At 33.0% G+C, this 12,952-nt stretch overlaps 1 protein-coding gene across 1 annotated transcript in view; it reads right to left on the bottom strand.

The window, feature by feature from the left end:
• Nucleotides 1–12,425, bottom strand: part of LOC110101648 (serine/threonine protein phosphatase 2A 55 kDa regulatory subunit B beta isoform) — a 33,960-nt gene extending 21,535 nt beyond the window's left edge. Inside the window, exons 1-6 of the mRNA XM_020829635.2 lie at nt 11,978–12,425; nt 6,616–6,719; nt 6,420–6,515; nt 6,218–6,337; nt 1,440–1,646; nt 718–809 (exon numbers count right to left, since the gene is read on the bottom strand). Coding sequence (XP_020685294.1) covers nt 718–809; nt 1,440–1,646; nt 6,218–6,337; nt 6,420–6,515; nt 6,616–6,719; nt 11,978–12,098 — 740 coding nt within the window. The 5' untranslated portion in view covers nt 12,099–12,425. The remainder of the gene's footprint in view (nt 1–717; nt 810–1,439; nt 1,647–6,217; nt 6,338–6,419; nt 6,516–6,615; nt 6,720–11,977) is intronic.
• Between the last annotated feature and the right edge of the window lie 527 nt (nt 12,426–12,952).

Raw genomic sequence — 12,952 nt, 5'->3', positions numbered from 1 at the left:
ATGGTTTGATTAATCAGGTAGATTGGCCAAACTGGGTTATATTGTAGACTTCAGATGATGGAATAATGGAATCTTGATCTCCATTCCCCCAACCATTTTCCATTCAATCAAAAACCTCCTTAATTGAGAGTACTCTCCCATGGCATGAGGGACAATTAATTATGGGAGCTTTTGCCCATAAAAAATCTCAATCCTAAATCAAAATAAATCATGGTCTGGTGTTAGAGGAAATCTGATTAAAATAAACCTAACCTGCCTTAAAAAATATTACTCTGAGTCCTCTCTTACATATCAATGAAGCTTACAGGAAGGGATTGACTTTTTCCTAAGGAATCAAATTAACTTCATCAACTACAATGATGCTTGACTTTTAAAGTACAAATGCAAATCATTCCATCAGATCATCCTTCTGATCTCAGCTCTATGACATATCGGTCCATCTCACTAAACTATCAGTCCATTTTCTAAGCTTTCTGTAATTCTGGCAAAGGTTATCCCAACTTTTATTCAGTTTTCCACCATCTCTTATCATTCAAGAGATAAGTCTGAAGTCGTTTATATAGGGAATGATACATTGAACAAATTATCATGATCTGCAAGAATTCTCATACTTTCCAAATATGAAAACATAAAAAGATTTTTTCCAAGAAAAAGTAAAGCCTAAAATGACAAATGCATTGCACATCAAGTATAGCACCATAGAGATAGTAAACGAACCTGTTATTAGAAATAGAATTAATGTGATAATCATGAGCATGAGTATATACTCTTCGACATCTGGCCAGAAGGCTTGTTTCTTGGCTAGGTACCTAAACAAAAACGTACACAATAAATGTCAGCCTCTGAGATTGATGAAGTTAGCAAAGACAATCTTAAAAAATATATGTTCTGGTAAATAGATGAAAATAAAAGAAAAAAAATGGACTGAATCTGAAAAGCTTTCAATCTGCAACATGCATAGGTTTAAAGTTTCCTGATTATTTATTAGCAGAACCTCATTTGACAAATATTTTAGTTATTTCATATTAAACCCGTTTGCTTGTTTCATAGAACTTCGAGTATGCAATTCTAGACTACTTGTTCGCTCTAACACATTTGGTAGGAATCCGCATTATTGCAACACAAGCAAAGAGTTAACCTCAGGTTAAAATCTCTGAAATAAACAAGTTCCGGATGAATTGAAGACATAATAATTTTATCTGCCGTTCATTAGCTGACACTAAAACAGAAATCACGTAGAAACTTATAGAAACCTCTGCAATTATAAAAAGTAGCTAATCTGGAAAGCCAATAAGTGTTTAAAGATCAACTATGATCAGGAGTTATAAGCAAAAATTGTACGTTGGTAATATAAAATGTTAACACTGCATTCACTAAAAAACTGTGCCATAGATTTTGAAATATAATGCATTTATTCACTAAGAAGGGCTGAGTACAACCACCACAGGAAGACGCAATGTAGGAAACCCTCCAGGAGGAATGTTGATGTCATGGCTCAGATTCTTGTATGGAACTTCAGAACACGCACCATTTGGGAGGTACACCCTTGGACTAGATGTATTTGAGCTAGAAATGTTACCATTTCCAGCAGCTTGTGAAGGATCCACATTCATCTCAGAAATTCTCTTGACTTTCTTCTCTTGCACCTGCATGGTAACAGGAGATGGTATACTATAATGTTGGAGATAAAATGAACGTAAAGCACAAGGGAGGCTGTCTTCACAAAGGAAAAACTATTTAAAATGCAACCCATAAGTGCATGCTAGAGTGTCAGAAATCTATATTTTTAACCCTAATATATAAGAACATAAAGTCCCTTTGAATTGCATGTAACATAAAACAAAAAAATACTAAATCTTTAAATACTTGGAAGTTTGATATATCATAAACAATACAACAACAATAATAACAACAACATCAAGCCCACTACATGGGATCGGCTACATGAACACTACTACTACAAAAAAAAAAAAAAATTTGCCCATCCAAGGGAGTGAGGATTTGTTGATGTAAAAGAGATTCAAATCATGATTTATCCTCTCTTTTTTTTCATCAAAGGCAGTAAAATAATGTTTTAAGATAAATCGCTTGCTTCTCTCAAACTTACACATTTTTTGAGTATTTGGTTGCATATAAATATATATTGCTTGATAGATCCGCATTCCCTAGATCCTAGAATTACCTCGTCAATTTTGGTATCAAAACTTAAGATGATAGTATACTATCAACTAGATGTAGGGCGTAATATGAAGAGTTAGCTAAAAATAAACAAAAAATGTAATTTAAACAAAATAAACTTAATTACGACTCATGATAATTTCAGCACAACTATTGAATTAAGAATAATATTCTCACATTTGATAGGAGACATAATTCTAAGATAATTTTAAATCATATATATAAGATAAAGAAATTCTTTTAATCGTATAATATGCATGATTTTCAAGGAATTGAATTTGTTAAAATAAAATTTTGAGGAATTTACTCAAACATTTTGGCAAAGTGTGGCAAATAAAGTGAAACCTAATTGGGTTAACATGAAACATAATCTTTAAAAAAATATTGCAATTCTTCTATCATAGAGAAAAATTGTATGACGAATTTAAAAAAAATACATTAACTAAGTTGCAATTCTTCAAAGATAATAGATGAAGCTAAGTCTAACTATAGACTTTTAGTGATTTAAATATATTTTACTCATCATTCTGTTACAACTATTACTCCTCTCCTTAAATTCTTTAAGGAAAAATCTTCTCTATCTAGCCCAAAGTTTTGCAAACAAAAATCAACAATAATGATACATATAGCCAAATGACTTAAATTTATACTATTAAAAAAATCATAATTCAAGAATATAATTAAAAAAATGAATTCGATGCATGAAAAATTCATAGTTACATAATAACTCTAAATATGATATTTTATTTAAACCTAAACTGAATCTGCACAAGAACCTAACTTCAAACTCCTAAACCTAAAAATGAAAAGGAGTCAAAATCTAAAACATAAATTAAAATTGAGTATAAAACCATATTTGAATCCAACCTTCAATAAGAATGTAAATATATTCCTAACTTTGAAACTGAATATATCATAAATGTTGCCGTTAAATTATTTTCGCAATCTGATAATGTAAAACCTAATGAATTATTTATTGAAAATTCCCTATGTCGACACATCAAACATATATTGATTTCTTGATTCACAAATTCATGAAAAGAATATTATTCATCATGTTGAACTACATGAACATTCCCTCGAATTTATTCATGATAACAACCTTCAAGGAAATGTGAAATTTAAAACTCCATATTCATAATCAAATCAAAACATTCTTAACTCATTACAATTTTCTCTATTTAAACCATTATGGCTTTTCATTAAAGAGGTCTGTCCACAATATATACTTGTCTTATTTGAATCAAATCCTCAAAAGAAGACTTTGTGGAATCTTATAAATATTTATTGTTTAATCTTTTGCCCTCATTATCTAAATAGTGTTCATTTGAAAACACATAATTATTTTGTCATTACCATTGGATATGTTATATCCTATTGCATAACTCATTACTCATATGTATAATTTGCCTGAGCATTGGAAACGGTCAACAACCATGAAAATTAAAAATCTTATCTAGAAAAAATGAATAAAATATTCAATGAATTATGATGAGTGCATACAAGTTAGCAATCCCATGACACTCTAGTATTACTTAAAATTTCTAATGTATCAAATCTGACTTTAAGTCATGAATCATCAATTCATTCACTATATTTTTCTCATTTTCCACCACCTCCTTTCACATAAAATAAATGATATGCATATTTATTGGATAATATTATCAATATTATCTCATGGAACTATTATTGGTGACAAAATCATGCCACTTTTGATGGAACACATTTTGCAAGCATTTATTTGCTCTTTTGCCCTCAACTTTTTAGAATCATCTGAATTTCCAGCAGCCTGAATCTCGCTAACTCAAGTTTGCAAAAATGGTTCTACGAAACAACAATCGTAAGTCATGTTGTTACCATTTCAAAGATGAGCTCTCTTCATTTTCCTATTTTCTAAAATTTTGGTGAAATCTAAAATTTCCCAGCATTTATCCGATGATAACATGAAATACAGCATTTTAAAACTTTTCCCCTTATTTTTGTAACTTGTTATCTTTAAATCTTGCTCGAAAAAACTGCTCTTCCAGCATTTTAGTTTGCATCCAAGCATCTAACATGACATTTACTATCTTTTGAACATTGCAAAAAGGATCAGCATAACCTTGCCCAATCTTGTGCTACTGCCCTACATGACTCTAAATAAATGAGATAAATGAACACAAGTTAAACTGCCACGGCCATGATCATAAATTACCATAAAAAGGACAGCTGCTATTTAATTAAAGGGAATATTTCCCAGAAGGAGACTTAACAGCAATATCAATTATGAAATTGGAAAAGAGAAACGCACACAATTGCTTTCACTTGACGTGAGGTGGTAAGCTACAACCAAACAGGCAGCTCAAATTTGTCGTTAAGTCTCCTTCTTGGAAGGATTCCTAATTCTTTTTTTTTTATTTAGTTTGAGATGCAGTCCCCCACTATCACAGACTGTATTTAGTTAAAAAACAGTTTACTCTGAGTGATAACGAAAAGAGAGTACTTGTTTGAGTGAAAAGAGAACAGGCTGAAGGTAAATACATCATTCCAGATTCAAGCATGTTATGTAAACAGCTGCAGTCAGCTTTAAAAATATTTTCAAAAAACAATATCCTAAACAGCATTGACAAAACCTTTCACATAAAAACAAATGAAAAACATGCAAATGTTATTTAAGCTTTAGACCAACAGTTCTATGACTTTGAATTTACATTTGAATTCATAATATAAGCGTATGAGATTGCACATTGATATCAGAAGCTAACAAGCTAATGGTACGAGAAATATGAAAATTAACAAAATAATCTGCTAAAAGACTGATATGTTTACAGGGTGATATTGAACTGAGCTCAAGCAAGTTATTCGTAGCTTGAAATCAAATGTTTCAGTCATGACTCAAGTCAAACTAGAGTTGAGCAAAAAAAGATTAATTTTAAGTCAACTTTTGAGCTAATTTGAGCCTCCAAGTTCTAATTTTTTTCTTAATTTATATTTGAGATTATTTATATTCTCGAATAGAAGTTCGGAAAAATAAAATAAAATAGTAGCTACAAAACATAACAGTTGACTCAAATTGATTTGTGTGTATAATATTAATATATATATATATATATGTGAGTGTATGTTTGTGTGTGTAACAGAGAGAGAGAAAAAGAAAGAGAGAGAAAGAGATAGTTTATAGATTGTGTTGAGACACACAAATACATGTGTGTATTGAGTTTATTTTAAGCTGAATCAAACTAGTTTGTAGCGAGTCGTCACAGGTAACAGTAAATTGAATTTAATTCAAGGCAGTTAAAACTCGAGTATCATAAATTTTAAATTAAAATTTAATTATCAGCTCTATGCTTATTGTACACTTCAGAGTAAATGTTAAGGAAACAACCAACTCAACAATGGGGCATCAAGATATCTCCTACATGAATCAAAAGCATAAAGTTCAAACATTTAATAACTAAATTAGAACCTGAGCATCAATAAGACAACTAGTAATGCTCAAGATGGAGAAGCATAGCAACGAAACCAAAAATGAAATATAGCCAGTAAATAATTAAGACAACAATGGTAACGCTGATAATAACTGAGCATATAAATTTAAACAGCAAATAAGCACACGAAAAGAGAAAAGAAATAAACAAGAAAACAATTTTATTCCAAGGCAACTAACAAAATAAACATCAATTATAAATTTATTATTTAAAGCAACCACCAAAGATTTTTTTTTAAATAAAGAAAATTGTTTAATGAAAGGAACTCCCTTAATATACAATGGAACACAAAAAACGTTGGGGTGTACAAATCCGTCCACCCCCCTGCATGCACGCATAAATAGATGCAATAAGAGAATCTTTTATATGATAGAATAATTTATTCTGGCAACTGATGGAGGAAATAGGAATATCCGCTAATAACTACACGTTGCCTTAAGTTTCTAAAAAGATGACTATTTCTTGTTGCGCTCTAACAAAAAATGCCCCAGTGATAGAGTTGAAGCAGAAACGTGTTTGAATGAAAACATTGCCTAGAAAAGCAGAAGAAAATTAAAGGAGTGAAAATTTACCTTCCAAAACTTGATAGTTTTGTCATTAGTTGACAGAAGAAACAATGCGCTGTTAGAAGTTTGGCACCACCTGATTTTGTTGATTTTCTCTTCTATTTCCAAGCTTTTCAGGTAGTCAAACTGAACGCATAAAAAAAGGATTGTATGGAGAAAAGGAACTGTTGAGCGAATCCTTTTTAATGAATTTAGTCAAGATGAATACCTCAGGTTCATGACTCTGAAATTCTGTTTTGTATCGAAATTCAGGATGCCTGCTAATTACATAATCTTGCCTCTCAAGATCCCTTCTAGAACCATGCTGCACAATGGATGTAGATAAATTCATAAAACTGTACAAATAATAAAGAATAAAGATGTTAATAGGCAAATTTTAGCAAAAAACAGGGAAGCCCTAATACCTCCTTAAGATCTGTCCTCTCGAATAAAACCACACGCCCTCCTCTGTCTCCAGTGGCAAGATGGTCTCCAGATTTATCAAATTCAATTGCAGAAATAATGTCAACTGCAAGAGATATTAGTTCACAAAAGAAAACTAACAATAAGGTGAAGAGGGACAACTTGCAGCAGAAGTAGAAATGTGAGAACATCAAAAATAATGCCAACAAATAGGAAAAAAATACAAAATGACAGGCAAAGGAAGGTTGCAACTTCAACAATGGGTTCTAGGAGACAAATGACAGCATTAAGAAGGGAAACGGTAATAACATTGTTAAGCGTCATTGAAACCTACAAGATGTAGGAAATACTAAATGAGTAAATGTACAACATTACACACTACAATGAGCAACAGTGGAAAGTCTTGTGAATATTATATAGCAATCACAGCATAAAAAGGATCTCAACTTATGTCTAGGGATGTAAACGAGCAACACATAAATGAGCAAAGCTCTGTGTGATGTGAGCTCAACTTATTAATTTATTTATTGTTCGTGTTTGATGCATGCACATAAATGTTTGATTTTTCTCTATTCTAGCTTGATTCATTATTGTTTGACTTATTCATGATCCACTTGCTAAAAGCTCATCAAGATGGATTCAAAATCATTTAATCGGATGGCTAAGAAAAATAAGCAAAAACAACATTAAGGTGGATTTAAGCTTAAGTCTCTCATGCAGCAAATTGTTTGAACTCTTCAACCACGCCATAGCTCAATGTATTAATTTACAAATTGTTAATAAGTACCTCATGCAATGATGTCCTGCAACACCCCCAAAAAAAAAACGAAATCAATTAAATTGAACCAAAGCAATTCTTTCATTATTTAAGAGGAGGCATTGTAAGCCTTATAGCCCTAACATAAGGAATGGAATGAGAAGTGAGAAGGGGCATAGAGCGAGAGGGCACAAAAGGAAGTAAGTAAACGGGCAATCGAGTGAGAGAATAAGGAGGATGAGAGTGACAGAGGTCATAAATTTTTCATCATCAACAGAACAGTGTAGCACTTTATCAAAAAAGCTCTATTCCTTAGCTCTTATTTTATTTTCTTCAGCTTTCTTTCATAAGTATTCCCTTCTTTTCTAAGAGAGGCTGGCAATAATATATTTTCTAATGATAATGCTTCCAAGTGTGAGGATTTGTCTCCACCTAGCATTTTATGCTCATCCTCTACCATTAAGTTTGAAACCCATAAATAAATAAAAGAGAGAAAGAGACCTAAACTATATAAGGGATTGTTTGGTTGAAAGTATTTCGAATTCAAACATATTATAAATACAGTATAAATTATAAAGTAAACCTAATGCATTTGAAATAATTTTTTAAATTTTATTTGTTGTAGAATAAATTCAGATGATTATTTTTGTGTGTTTAGATTGCTATGAATTAAACTCTATAAGTTGGCACTGAGTTTGGGGGGTTTATCGTAATTGTGACAGAGCGATGGTGGCATGTAGGAGTTCGATGGGCATGAAGCTAACACATGTGTAGCATACCTCAGCGTGAAGCCTCACAAAGTGTTGGCACAACAAAGGCATGTTTTGTAGGTTCGAGTGTGAAAGGCATGCATTGCGAGTGTTGGTATAGCTGAGGTGTGTGCAAGTTGTCGTGGATGTCAATTGTCATCATCAGGGAAGGTGCAAGGTAGCGTCAATGTATGCGATACATAGGTGTGATTCAAGGGAGTCTATGCAAAAGCGTCAAGTGAGGCCTCAGTGCAGAGGTGTGCGAGGGAGGTTGTAGGTGATTTCATTTATGCTTCATTTCCCCACTTGCGATGTAATCGAAATTCACCTAAATTGACAAATTCTAAATACACAAAAAATGAGCTATTAGAGGAGCTCCAAATATCTCAACAAATTACTTTATATTTATTTTCATTCTAACCAAGCACCTAAAATTTAAAAATCCTTGCAAATGATTTACTTTATACTCCTAATACATCCAAGCAAACATCCCCTTAATCTATTTTTTAGTAAACCAACTTTATTTATATATAATATATATTTTTTTTTTTATAATAGAGTCGCCTTAGATGATTTGGTCATATAAAATGTCGTATGTTCGATAATACTGTTAGGAGAGTAGATGTATTAGATATGGCCTATGTTAAGAAAGGTAGTGGTAGATTGATAGGAAGTGGATGTAGAAATTTAGAAAACCCTTGGCTGAAGTTTGATTTCAATAAAACCAACGTACATAAAACAAGAAAAACTAGGAATATAAACACTCAAGACACTTTTATTGAAAGATTTGTGAAGGAAATAGCAAGATACAAGTGGATCTTCAATTTGGAGAGAAAGATCCGACTCTCCCAAATCCCTATTCGTCAACTAGAGCCTTCACAACCTAAGAAATTTTAATTTCAGCAAACACAAGCAATCAAGCATAATCTGAAATCAGCCTATTGTTAATCTTAAATAGGCTCCCCTAATTCCCTCTCAAATCAATCATATTTTCCTAAATAATTCCATTTCATATTTGAATTCAAATTAGATCTCTTTCCGTAAATAGTTTTATCCCAATTGTAATTAAAACTTTCTAAATAATTCTCCTTTGATTAAAAATATTTCTAATTAGTTCCCTCTTGATTATGAAACTTCCTAATTCCCTCCCAATCAAATCGGTCGGTCCATTAACACTCCCCTCCCAAAGTGTCATCTTGTCCTCAAGGTGGAACGAATGAAACTATTGTTGAAACACTTCACTAATAGCACTTGATTGATAAATGGACTATCACTGGATCGAATGATCCCTGCTCCAGCATCTCCCTGATCAATCGGTTGATCTCATCCTTCTGGAGTTGGGGAGAACGGTACGAACGAACACTGATATGTGAGACTCCTTTCAAAATGATAGCATGCTCGTTTTCCCGCGGAGGAGGTAACCCCTGAACTGGCTGGAACACCTCTCGATATTGTTGTAGGAGTGGTTGAACCAAGTATGTTGCTTATATCATTTTTCTCATCTTCTTTTCCTTTCAAACTCTACATCTCCACCAAAAATATCACTCTTTCACCCTTTCCCCTCCTTGGAAGTGGTTCCAAAGGTGGCATCTCCTCTTCTTTTCCAACTCTTGATTCTCCCTCATTATCTTTATATTAGGTTTTCTCCAATTTCCTTGTCCGATCAACGCTGCTCTCGCCTCCGATGTTGTTGGTTTGGTTTGGGCCTCGAGCACCTTCTTCATTATCTCCTCCATAATAACAAATTTCTCATCGATATTCTCATAGATTGCTGAAAATTATTTTTTGAAATCTGAAATCTTTTCTACAAAATCATATTTCAATTGTCTGATCTCCCTTTCCAGCACTTCTACGTTTCTTCCCGTCATAGATACCTGGATCTAGGTTCCAAACAGCAAAAAACAACGAAAATGGTCTTCCAACAGCAAAAATAAGCAAGGTGAAGGGAACAAACGCAGCAGAAATCAGCGAGGAAGACTCATATTTCAGCAGAGGACACTGCTCTGCTAGCAATTTGATAAGAAGTGGATGCAAAAATTTCATCAATTTTCCATTGATTCATTATTAGTAGATAATATTTGTTTGTGCAAGAAAGTTTGTTGTCCTACAAATTTTTCAAGTTCTATCACAACAAACAAACAAAATTAGAGCAATGAAATATGGTTTTTTAAGCAATAGAAATGTAAAGCATTTTGGAATTTGATTTTGTCAGTCAAGGATTTAGCATGAGTCATCTTTACAATGTCCAATGTGGTTTAGAATTTGTTTCAACTTTCTATTTCCATCTTATGTAGAAAATTCATAAAAGATTTATTGAGGATAAAATTAGCTTAGCATAGCATTCATAATGCTATATATTAGATTTGCATTAGAAAACCACCAACACAAAACATCAAGCAACGAAGACATTTCTAGCTTGAATTCGAAAATCTTATGGTTCTTATGAATACATTGAATCCTTCTTTTCAATGTATAAATCAATAGAACACGTCATCCACTAAAATCTCTTTCATCCATGTCCATCCCCAAGGCAACAATGCTTTTGATAGGGTTTCGCATAAGGGTCAATAACTCTTATCTACCCAAACCAATCCACCATTATAACTAATGTTTTGTTGTTTTGGCTGACACGTGGAGAGAAAACTAAAAACGAAGGTGGAATTCTTGTGCTGACATACTTATCAGTTATCATGGTCAAAAAAAACATGTCTAAATGTGCATTTAGCATAGATTAGATAGGGCCATGCTCAAACGTTCTTTGAAAGTTTTAAGCATCAACAATACTCTTGAGAAGAAGCATAGACAAAGCTGGAGTTTTTTTCTGACATATCTACCATTGCCAATAAATAAATAAACATGCATCGAGCACAATTTAGTTAGACCGTGCAGAATCAATTGTTAAAATTCTCGAGCTTTCACAATGATTCAAACCATAAATAATCTTGTTTGGACAACATGATCCATGCACTTTGCACAAGGGCTATACTTCTATATTTAGTTATTCTCCAAAAGCATAATAAGATATATATTTTGCTGTATTTGCCTTCCATCTAGCCTTCGTAGCTAAGTGTTCATTGTAAATCAAAATTTCTTGAAAAGGATTCTGAGAATATCAAACTCCAAGCTTTCTTCATGTAGACTACGCAAATTTGAGCAAATCATCAGTATTATCCTTTCAATATTACTAAAAAGCTCATTTTTGGGAGCAATCGCGAGCAAAATATTTCATGATTCGGCACAATTTATCGCTCATGCATACTGTTGCTTTTGAATGCTTCTTAAGAATATTGAAAATTCCGTAGTCAACAGCCAGTATTCATGGAAAAAGAGCATTACAGAGAAGATTAAAAAAAAAAGACTCTTCTGTATCAATCTAAATATAAACTAAACAAGGATAAAGAAAGGGTAGCATGGTAAAAGGAAATGCTTTCATCTACAATGCCATAACAGGAATTTCGTTGATTCCATAACAAGAAAAAACATTAAACAGATGCATCTAAAGCAACAATAAATTAGATAAGCGAGGAGATAAATGGTCGGTTGTGTGCATATCCACGAAAACTCAAGTTCGTATCTTAATGGAGCTCCTCAGAAACACAAAATAAAAAAGAGAGCACCTGACTAATCCCAGTTCACCAGCAGAATATTCAAAGAATACAAGCTCCCTTCTCTATCTTAAACACAGTCTTCGGTTATCTATCCCCTTCTATTTCAGTACAATACTTCGAGCAAATTTCTAACAGATCCTAAGTGCTCATCGGCTGGAACTACCAATCGTAAACTGCGTAATAAACATCGACTACCAGAGTCCAGTGAGTAGTAGATCTAGACCAGAATAAAGGATGCGGAGGGGCATACCTTCCTGAACTTCTTCGCCGGCGGTTCGCTCGCCAAAGACCTGAGAGAATTTCCAATCAAGCGGCGGCGACGCCGAGGAGGACGCTGCCGTGCCGTCCTCGCCTCCTCCATTACCGGTCATGTTCCAAGCTGAATTCCAGCGAAAGCTTCGGCTTCAAGATCGGCTTGTGCATCCAAAATCCCTGCCCTCCCGAGATCGCGATTCCCGCGATGGAGATCAGGCGTTGCAGCAGCTCGCCTCGTTTGTTAGGAGAATCGAGCCCGACTCAGCGATAGTGAAGGAGAGAGAAAGGGAGACGGAGATGAACCGACGAGGGTTTCGGCAGAAGGGCCAGAGAATTGCTACTCCCTTGTCTTCCTCCTCTTCCGCACCAAGAAATGATGTCGTGACTTCTTTCTCCCTTTATTTTCTCTCAGTTTTTCGTCTTTATTACTGTCTTCATGTTTCCATTTCATTTTGAGAGTCATAGTGCTGCTTCGGTTAGATGAGTGAAAAAAATAGATTTGTCGGGTGTATTTAGTCATTTATATGAATGAAAGTAAGCTTTATATTTCAACAATATTCGCTAAACAAAAAACAAAATAAAATACAATTTTAAATATATATATATATATATAGTCCTTTAAAAAAGAGAATAATTTTATTTTAGTAAAACTTTCAGCTCGTAACTTTTTATAAATTATAGAGATTGATATTATGAACGTTTTGAATTTTTATTTGAGATTTAATTCTCGATGATTTTGAAAAAACAACGGCTATTATGTATTTAAAATTTTATTTTTAAATCTAAAAATAATATTTTAATTCAATAAAAGCTTCATAATATTGTTATATACAATCTTTAGTAATTTTATGAAATTCTGAAAATATGATTATTATTATTTTTCGGTTGGGTTTTTTTTTTGCCCAATTTTAGGACATTTTGACACTTTTTGAATTAAACTCAATTTTGTTTTATTTATTGCAATATATTG

Source organism: Dendrobium catenatum, unplaced genomic scaffold (assembly GCF_001605985.2).
Source record: "Dendrobium catenatum unplaced genomic scaffold, ASM160598v2 fragScaff_scaffold_1336, whole genome shotgun sequence".
In the NCBI taxonomy this organism is placed as follows: domain Eukaryota; kingdom Viridiplantae; phylum Streptophyta; class Magnoliopsida; order Asparagales; family Orchidaceae; genus Dendrobium; species Dendrobium catenatum.
Note: the sequence above shows the minus strand (reverse complement) of the source record. Positions and strands in the feature narration are given on the sequence as shown.